This window comes from Metopolophium dirhodum, unplaced genomic scaffold (assembly GCF_019925205.1).
Source record: "Metopolophium dirhodum isolate CAU unplaced genomic scaffold, ASM1992520v1 scaffold1, whole genome shotgun sequence".
Classification (NCBI taxonomy): domain Eukaryota; kingdom Metazoa; phylum Arthropoda; class Insecta; order Hemiptera; family Aphididae; genus Metopolophium; species Metopolophium dirhodum.
In genome coordinates this window covers 516,924-528,144 of record NW_026869896.1, presented here as the reverse complement: position 1 = coordinate 528,144, position 11,221 = coordinate 516,924, and the positions used below count along the sequence as shown (strand labels likewise).

Genomic DNA, 11,221 nt, shown 5'->3' with positions numbered 1-11,221 from the left:
TGTGGCTAATTTTCCTAAAATAAATCTTGAAATAAATAACAATTTATTAAAAATAACTGCTTCAATCGGTCTGTGCTTTGATGAATATTTGTCAAATTGTTTAGGTTTTGATTTTATAAGACGTTTGTTCCCTATTAATAAAACATGGCCTAAATGGAAAGAAATAGAATCAGGTGTTGAGTATATACACTCAGATATTACTTATACGGTAATAGGAAAAAAAAATCCAAAATTTTACACTCAAGATTTCTTAAAAGAAATAAAAGGTATTATTTCTAATGAAAATAGTAAAATAGAATTAAAAGGAAATTATTCAATTAATCATTTAAATAGTTTATTCAATTCGATTATGAAGTTTGAAAATAATAGTGATTGTATTAAAATAACAACAAAAGATTATTTTTCATTTGATAAAGATTTAAATTTAAGTTTAGGATTGAATGATACAATACATACACATTATGGAGAAAATTCATCATTAAATAATAACAACAAAATATTAGAAGTACATTGTAATATAATTGAAGAATCTATTACACATCATATTGATGAGCTATCTCATTATGATGAAGTTTTATTTTTATTTCAATATAATTCTAATAGTGCTTTGATTAAACCTCATAAAATGATATATAGACCAGTGAGTAAAAATCGATTTCAAAAGATAAAAATTTATATTTTAGATTTGAAAGGTAATATTGTTAATTTTGATGAAGAATTTATTGGTGTTCTTGATCTAATCAAAAAATAAATATGAAAAGTTGCCCTTGGAATTCCGAGGGCAACTTTTTTTTCAAGATAAAATATCTTGAAAAATTAAAGTATGGAACGATTTTTTTTAAAAACTTTCATCAACTATTCCTCTTTCAATATCAAACGTATACACTGCACTAGAAATTAAACAAACATAACAAATTGTGTTCTCAGGTAAATTTTTACTGAAATCTACGTTTAAAATTAGTGTACAGTTGGTGACCGCAATTTGACTTTGATGTCTACTCATGTTAACATCAAAAAATGGTCTCTTTTTAAACATTTGTTTATCTAAATACATTAATGGATTTTCTTCATGTGATTTATAATAGGTTTTTTTATAACTCATATGATCTTCATATGCTTGACAAAATTTCATATCATTAAAATCAAGATTTTGCAATTAATTAGGATATTTTTTTCCATTAACTTTAAAAGAATAATTTACAACATTACAATCATCAAAAAAGCAGCATTACTATCTTGATTGTCTAGTTTATTTTTTTGAAAATAAACAACACCAAAAAATGGATGTTCATTATTTCGATAATTAGGTGATAAATCGCATCTTATATTTTTTCCAGTAAGATTTCCGATTTCAATACATTGCCATTTTTTAAAATCTAAAATAAACGGTTTCTTAATTAATTCATCAACTATTTGAATTTTTGTTATTTCATCATATTCTATTGTTTGCATTTGAACTTTTAATTCTAAAATATTAACTTTACCACGTTTTGCTTTAACATTTTTTGACTCTGCTGTAGCTTCAGTGTTTGTTTCTAGAATCAATGCATCATCATCAGTGTTTCTTGTAAAAATTATTTCAAATCTAGCATTGTAAATTTGTTTTATATCTTTCATGGACCCTAAACCTAAGTGTGATAAAGGAATGATGAGTTCGACACTTCCTCCCCCTTCAGATGTAGATTGAAATCCTGAATTTTGTGTAGGACCATTTCCATCAACAGCATAACTCATATAACCTTTTACTGTACTTAGTCTTCCAGTATTCTCACTTTCATCTATAATTTTATTATTTAATTTAATTGTAATTTTTTGAAACAAAAATGCTCCACCATTATCAGATAACATAACATTAGATTTTGCTGGATATTTAGTACCATCTTCTTGTACATATTCAAGTAATAAATAAAGTTTTGAATTTTTAACATTCAGAAATTTATCTTTACCATCTACTATAACTATTGTATTTCGGTTTGGTTTATTTAATTCTGTTGTGATTTGAGGTATATAACTTTCATATTGGCTATTTATTATATAATTATCATATTTATTTAAAATATTTTCCATTTTCTTATTTATATTACCAAATATATATTTTTTTTTAAATAAATGGATAAAGTAAAAGTAAAATTTTTTATTGAAGATGAAAATAAAAAAAAATCTTTATTTGAATTACCTTCACGTGTTTTAATTATAGGACCATCTGGTTGTGGTAAAACAAACTTGTTGTATAATCTGATTATAAATTATTGGATTCCTTATTTAAATCTATATATTTTTACAAAAAATATTGATCAACCAGTCTATAAATATATTAAAAAAATATTTGATGATATACCTTCTATAAACACACATTTTTCTAATGATGAAATAATATCTGTAGATGATTGTGAAGAAAATAGTTTAGTGATTTTTGATGATTTTCTAAAAGAAAAACAAGACATGATAATTGAATATTTTATAAGATCAAGATCAAAGAATATTAGTGTTATTTATTTAACACAAAGTTATACTTAGGTTAGGTTAGGTTAGGTAAAATAATTATGGAAAACCATATTGATACTCCTGAAGGTATTGAATATTTACTAAAATATGTAACTTGTTTACCAATTTATGTGAAAAATATATCAAAAGAAAAAATAATTAAACGTATACATTTTATATCAATTGAAGAAAGTACAGGAAATAATATTTACCATGATGAAAAACTTGATATTCTTAATATTTGTATTAGAGAAATGGAAAAATTAATTGATATACCTATTATTGGTGCAGATTATTTATCATCATATGTTTCATGTTTACCAAAGAAAATTATTACAGGTTCAGGAATTGTTAATTTTCTTTTGAATTGTTCAAGTTTACCTCAAATACATTGGCCTGGTTATAATTATTTAGGACCGGGAACAAAGTTAGAAAAAAATAAAAAACCTATAAACAAATTAGATGAAGCTGCGAGAGAACATGATTATTTTTATAAAGATAATAAAGATACTAAAACAAGACATATTGCTGATAAAATTTTAGAACAAAAAGCAATGGAAAGATTTTATGATCCTCATAGTTCTATAGGTGAAAAAACTGCAGCCATTTTTACAGCAAATGTAATGAATGTTAAAAGACGATTTGGAATGAATTTAATTTAATTTATTTTTTTAGTATTATAAAATGAATCTAAATTTAAATAAAAAACAATTTAATAAAATATTGGAAGCTCATAAAAATAATAAAGATGTATCAATTCTAATTGAAAATAATCAAATTGATAGTGGAAAACATAAATTTATTCTTGAGTCAGAACAAATAAGAAAATTAAAAAACGCTAAAAAAAATAATACCAGATCAAGATTAGAACTTAAACATGTTCAAATTAAAAAAGGTGGATTTTTACCAATAGCTATTGCTGTGATTGAAGGTTTAAGTGCTGCGGCTGCAGGTGCAGTTTATACAGCAATAACTGATGCTAAACATAAAAAAAAATTGGAAGAAGAAACAATTCGACATAATAAAGAGATGGAAAAAATTAGATCACAAGGTTCTGGTTTGAAAAAAAAAAAAAAAATATTGAAAAAAAAATTAAAAAAATGAATAAATTTGAAATAAAAACATTTAGAAATAATATTGAAAAATTTGAAGGTATTTATACACGGTTTTGGATTAAAGAAAATAATATAAAAATTGACCCATTGAGTAATATAGATATAAATTACTTTGGAAATAAAATAAAAAATTATAGAGGGTGTTTTATGTTAAATGAATTACCTACAACACCATGGGAAAATGAATGTGGAGTATTTAATTTAAATGATTCTACTCAAAATGGTTCTCATTTGGTTGCATGGAAAAAAATAAACAATACATTTAAAATATATTTTGACCCATTTGGTCATATAGTTGGTGAGCCACCAAAAGAACTTTTAAAATATTTGGGTAAAGATAATCTATTTTGTACTGTTTCCCAATTTCAATACTATAATGACCCACCTATTTGTGGTCATTTATGTTTAGAATTTATTGAAAATTATAAAAAATTTATTTAAATATCATAATTTTTTTAATAGAAATATTTCTATTAAAAAATAACGAGTTAACGACTTAACGAGTTAACGAGTCGTTTTTTTTTACGTTAACGTTAACGAGTCGTTTTTTTTTTTTTACGTTTATGTTAACGAGTCGTTTTTTTATTTTTTTTACGTTTTTAAATATAATATGTTATTTAGAAATTAATATAATTTTAAATACTGTTTAAAAAAATTTTTTTTTATTTTTTATAATAAATAAAAGAAATGGTAAATGAAAAATTGGAATTACTTTTAAAGTTGGTTGAACAACAACATAAAATATTACATATCTTAAATATGATTAATGAATACAATAACACTGACAGCGACAATGATAGTGATGATAATGATAGTGATGATGGTTATGTTAAGAATTTTAAACGACTAGAAAGAATTAAATTTAAAAAACATAAATAATAATTATTTTTTAAACATATAATACTTACGAAGTATTATATATTTATATATTTATTAATAATAATAATAATAATAATAATAATATATAGCTAGACTGATTATTTTTTAACATCCTGTTGTAGAATGTTATCAGCTGACTAGTATACAGTGTGAATATAATAATTCGTAAGTATTATATATTATAGTATACAATGTGATACAATTATACTAGCTTAACACTATTTAAATAATGTTTGTTATACTATTATACATGCCCGAGTGTCGTGGCGCAGTGGGGAAACGTTGGGCTTTGTATGCATACATAGTAGGTTCGATACTGGCTGGGGGGAATTTATTTGTGGTATTTTCAGCTCTACACGACACGTGGCTTGTTCGATTATATGATGAGTATAGTCGGATTTAAGACACTAGTGTGACCTGTGATATCATATCTAGGTTCTCCTCACTGGTCCCTGGAGTCTACAAATAACGTCTCATCATTGTGCTATGATACGATGACGGCTATATATATCTTAGTAGTCCTGTTGTACAGATGTCAACAAAAAAAAAAAAAATATAAAAAAATATAAAAAATAAAAAAAATCGATGTCTGTACAATGGGGGACTACTTTTGCAAATTTTTTCTATTTTTTTTTTTCGATTTAAATTATTATTAACACGGTCGTATAATTTGACCTTGTTAAATATTACAAGTCCTATATTTCATTTAATATTTGATATTATCAAGTCGGATCAACACAGATGTGTTTTATATGCTTATCTACACTACATATTAAAAGTTTACCCCCCGCTTCATATTTTTCATTTAAGTATAACTCCGTTGCTATTTATGTTAGAATCTTCATTTTTACATTAAACATTTTTGATTTTAATTCTTTATAAGTCCCCCTTATAGTATCATAGTGTAAAATCATTTTCAAAGATTTTTGGATTTTAATAACGCGTTAAATATCAAAACATTTTTAATAAAACAATTCTATTAAAAATTAAATTAATTATATTATTATATTCTAAGCATTTTGTGATCGGCATCTGTACCTCCCATGGCAAGACAACATATTTTAATACTTCCTAAATCTTGAACAACACAAATATCATGGAGATATTTGAAAGAATAAGTACCGGTTGTATTTATTAAATCATTAGCTATTTTACAAATTTCTAGCCATGTTGGTGATTCTAGTATTTTAGAAGCATACGGCTTTCCATTTCCATGATCGAAAATTAAAATATTTCCTTTAATTGGAATTTTATTTAGATTATTTTTCATAATTTTAATTTTAATATTTTTATTATTAGTATTATAGTATTCATATTTACAAAACTTAACAAAGATTTCATTATTTAATATTGATTTTTCTATTTCGTTTTGCATTTCATTTTTTTGTAATTTATTAAAATCATTGATAGTTGTTTCCATTCTTTTATTATAAATTTCAATTCCTTTAACTAAGATATTCAAAAAATATGTTATTTCGATTTTTATTTTTAATATAACAATTATATTAAAAAATATTTTAATTATTATTGCATTTCGATTTTGAAAAAAATATTTTGGGGTGATTTTGCAAAAAATATTTTAATTATTATTGCAATTAGATTTGTGAAAAAATATTTTAATTATTATTGCATTTAGATTTTTAGAAAAATATTTTAATTATTATTGCATTTAGATTTTCTGATCTTTTTGCACATTGTTTTCTTTGTGATCTTTTATTGATATAATATGAAGTGAGCCAGAACATACATATATATACTACTTATGTATATTTAATCAATGCTACTAATACAATAATTAATTAAAATAGTTAGTAATAAAAGAAAGAGGAATTAATAATAACAAGAATAATACAAGAAGAAATGGCGAAAAGGAATCTTAAAAGGTTTTTTTAAATATATAATTTTTAATACTTTTGTTTAGCACATTATATGTTAGTCTCTTGTTAGTTACATTCAATAAATACTTCAAATTTTATGCTATTGTGTTGTTATTACTTTTATTATTTAATTAAAATTACATTCCTAATCCCTAAGTTCATTAATTATGTGAGAAGTGGCAACATTTTGAAGACGACCAAATTTGTATTCTATTAAATTTTAATTTTATATAAGTAAAGAGATTAAAACAAATATGTTTCTCCAAACGATGATGATACCTACCTAATCTTATATAATAAGATTGGTATTATAACATTTTCAAACAATAATATGAGTGGTAATAATATTGTAAAATGACAAGTGCAGACATGTAAAATCTTGCACAAATTTGAAACCATACCCTGTATAACTATAGTATTTTTTATGACTGTATGCATTAATATACTAATAATTATTACAGTATCTGCATTTGCATTTAACAGTGAACAGTGTTTATTTTACTGAGCGTAGTGAATTTTACAGATTTAAATAGTTTAATTAAAAACATCTCATTTAAAAGTACATTTTATAAATTGTTAATAATGGCCCCACGTAAAAGGAGTGATATATGGAATCACTTTACTGAATTGGAAGATAGTAAAGCCAAATGTGGGTATTGCAGTAACAAGTAGTGTTGCTGGTGGATCTTTTGGCAATTTGAGACGACACTTAAAAACTGTACATCCCGCTGTAATAATATCAAAAGCAGTAGTGACTAGTGATGAAAGTCATGTAGATGATCCTGCAGATCATGGTATTTTTTAATAAATCGTTTTGTACTATTATTTTTTTTTTATTAATTTTAAATTTACTATTATTAAAACCCTTTATGTCATTTTAAATGAATAACTCAGCAGGTCCACCAGTAGAAACAATGATTGTTCCTGGTACTAGCAGTGTTAAATCAAGCCAACCTACTCAAACACAAAGTAGCATTATGCATTTTATGCAAAATAAGAAACCTATGGCAGTCAGTAGATCAAAACAAATTGATTGTTAAAGGGTAACTACATATTTTTATTTTTAGTTATATTAAAATTATTAATACAATTTGTCTAGAAACAAAAAGAAAATTAATAATTATATTTTAGTTTAATATTATATTTTGAATTACATATAACTAAAATAATTCAATTAGATGTTTACTGGCTTTAACAATTGTAAATACTCTTAAATACATTTAAAATCTATATATTTATACACGTACGCATTTTCTGAAAGTTTTTTACTAGTATAAATAAGATTATATTAGCTTAATACCTACATTTTAATTCCACTATTTCAATTTTTTTTTTTTGTTTTATGATCTAGATACTATGCGTTTTTATAGTGGACGATAAGGAATTTAGAAAATTTGTAAAAATGTTGAACCCTGGATACGAGCTTACTTGTCGCCAGACAGTATCTAAAAATCTAGTTCCAAGATTATACAATTCCACATTAGAAGATTTAAAAAAAAAAGTTGAAACTGCACTTGCAGTTTCATTAACAACAGATGGATGGACTTGTATAAATAATAGGAGCTATATTGCAGTCACAGCTCATTTTATTGATGGTGATGGTAAAATGTGTTCCGTTTGTCTTGGTTGTGAATATTTTGACCAACGTCACACGTCAGATAATTTAGCTGCCTTTTTAAAAAAAATAGCAATTGAATGGAAAGTGAATAATAAAGTTGTAGCCATTGTTACCGACAATGATTCAAATATTTCTAAAGCTGTAGGTCAATTACATTATCGACATATAGGATGTTTCGCCCATTCCATTAATCTTGTTGTTCAACACTCTCTAGAGAATATTTCGGTAATAGTATCTAAAGTAAAAAAAATTGTTGAGTTTTTTAAACGTAGTAGTAATGCATTAGTAAAACTTAATTCAACACAAACTCAAATGGGTCTACCTACATTAAAATTAACGCAAGACTGTGTGACCAGATGGAATTCGACATATGATATGTTGAAGAGAATTGTTTCCATCAAAGATGCTGTAATTTCAACTTTAGCTGTGTTACAAACCGAAATTGCAGTTTTAACTCCAGCTGAATGGGATATAGTTGAAAAGGCCATTGATGTACTGCAAATTTTTAATGAAGTCACCATCGAAGTCAGTTCAGAAAAAACACTGTCTGTGTCAAAGGTAATTGTTTTAGTTAGTTCTATGTTCCAGACTATAGAAACTTATGTTCATGACATTTCTTTGCCGTATGAAGTAAACCAAATGACCATTTCTCTAAAAAATCAATTAAAGAAAAGGTTCAGTGAGGAAAATGAAATAATGGCACAAGCCTCGATTTTAGATCCGAGGTTTAAAAAATATGGCTTAATGAGTGATAACAAATTTAAAAATGCTTTTTCTCTTTTGAGATCACGTTTAGGAAATATTCGCTTACCATCAAATCAAATAGACAATGCTGAACAAACACCTTCCACATCTACATCAACTCCATCTCCATCTCCTTCAGTATCTCTGTTGTGGAAAGTCTATGAAGAAAAAGTAGAACAATTCAAAGCCATTCAGACATCAACAGCATCCGGAATAATAGAATTGGATAGATATATGCAAGAGCCATTATTAGATCGGCATGAGGATCCTTTGAAATGGTGGCATGAACGAAAACATATATATCCTCATCTACACAAATTTGTCATTAAGCGACTCTGTGTGACTGCAACTAGTGTTCCTTGTGAAAGGATATTTTCAGAAGCTGGCCAGATTATAACTTTGAAGAGAAACCGCTTGGATACAAAAAGAGCATCACAACTTATTTTCCTGCATAATAATTTATAAGAAACTTATATATAATCTTAAACTTAAAATTATTAACTTTATAATCTACTTTTATAGATAACTAAATTTGTCTTTAGCATTCTATTAGTATTTAATGTGAGATGTTTTATTAATTAAATAGGTAATAATAATAAGTTAAAAATCTTTTCTAGGTAGAAAAAAGGAATAAATCATTAGAAATAAATCAACAGAAAATCATTATTATTATTATTATGAAAGTAATAGGTATTTACAAAATTTACTTGATCGGTATCCACTATCCAGTGTCCACAATTTAATTTTTCTTAGTGTGTTAGTTTTTAGAGTAGTAACGGGGTGTGGAGTGTGGACTAACTAGTAACTATTAATTTAAGTTCAATCCACATTCCACCGATATATATATAATAACAATTATAATAATATTATATAATATATTATAATAATAAAAATAATATATAATTATAATATTTTATAAATCCGTGGTTCAATACTTCAATGTTCAATTCCAATCAGAAATCTAATATCAGTAATATCTAATATCTATATTATATTTTATTTCTAATATATTATTGTATCTGATTATGAACAGCTGTTTTCAGGATTTCGAATTTTCGTTCTAATCTAGACCGTGTTACGGACAGATACCAGTGATAAAACCTATTTACTGGACAAAGTACCTTACTATCTAGTTCATGACCATTCCGATCCGATCACAGCTAAAGTTCAAAAGACGTTTACCATTCACGAACTATATCATTAAAACAATGAAACCAATTTTTTTTTTGAACTGTGAACTGTTAAGTTACAGGTACTGAAACAGTTCAGAATAGTTCATCAAAGTGAATAGTTCAAATGAACTATTCGTTCACGAACTTAACATCTCTACAGTCAGCGTCTTCGGACGATGTTGGGAGCCGTGGGGCGGCGTATCGTCGTCGAACTGCACGTCGGCACGAGCACGAACATATAATAGTAAGGACTGGCTACTGTTCGACCAGTGTGATTCGCTTATTGTCGCCATTTCAATAATGATCCGCTAGGATCGCTACTGTGCATTCGCCCTATTGCCGCCAATGTAGAAGCGTAATTAGCGTATACAAACAAGTAATACTTCAAATTTACCAACTTCAAATTGTACTGCATGATATAATTAATTATATAATGTTGTATAGTACCTATATTATATTATAAAATTTTAATTATCTTACTTTTTAAGTATTTTCACCGATTAAAAATAAAATAAGAGTTGTTATTATAATTAATAATGATTGAAATTCGGGAACAGGATTATGCAAACATTTTAACGATTATTTCATACTTTCATAAATCATTATATTGAATACATCAGTAGTCAGTAGTCTGGTGCAGTTATTTTGTTAAGGTTAAGTAATAATGATTTATAATATTTATTACACATTTTCATTATAGGTAGGTTCATCTGAAAATAAAGTATTGAAATTACAATTTATTGTACCTACTGCATACTTGTTAAAACTGAATGAAATCAAGAATTAAAAAACAAAACTTTCTTAAATATCAAAAAAGCCGTATTTTTTTAAGTATATAGCAAAATAAAAATATGTTGTACCTAATAATTAGTTGAATATGTAATTTATTAATATCTAAAATAATTTATCCAGATCAGAATACAATTAACTATTTTATTAATGTAGGTATGGGATGATAAAATAAAGGTAGGTATTAATAAATCATAAAATAAAACTAGTAGGTAATAGTTAATTGAAAAAATAAAAAATGTCTACAAAACACAAACTATTGTAATGAAGCATTAATTAATTTTTTTATTTAAAACATTAGGTACTATGTACAAATTAAGTTAACTTAACTTAAATAAGTAATGCCTAACTTCAAGTAAATTTTGAAACCTTTTTTTTTATCATGTTTTCTTTTTTTGTTTCAGCATTACATTTTTGGGAAAATTGCCGCATTCTCATATTAATATAATATCTAATTGCAAAAGCAATTATTTCTTCGGTATGCTGGAAACATGGAAAATAAATAATATTGTTTTTTAATAATTCGGTTAATATTAATTACTG

At 25.4% G+C, this 11,221-nt stretch overlaps 1 protein-coding gene across 1 annotated transcript; it reads left to right on the top strand.

The window, feature by feature from the left end:
- Nucleotides 1-7,757: 7,757 nt before the first annotated feature.
- LOC132953250 (E3 SUMO-protein ligase ZBED1-like) lies at nucleotides 7,758-9,182 on the top strand. The gene has a single exon (XM_061025770.1). It carries the CDS (start codon nucleotides 7,758-7,760, stop codon nucleotides 9,180-9,182), a length of 1,425 nt encoding a protein of 474 aa, XP_060881753.1.
- The last annotated feature ends 2,039 nt before the right edge of the window (nucleotides 9,183-11,221 follow it).

Bases quoted from the DNA above. Each gene is read 5' to 3' on its own strand.
- LOC132953250 (XM_061025770.1), top strand. From the start codon at position 7,758: ATGTTGAACCCTGGATACGAGCTTACTTGTCGCCAGACAGTATCTAAA.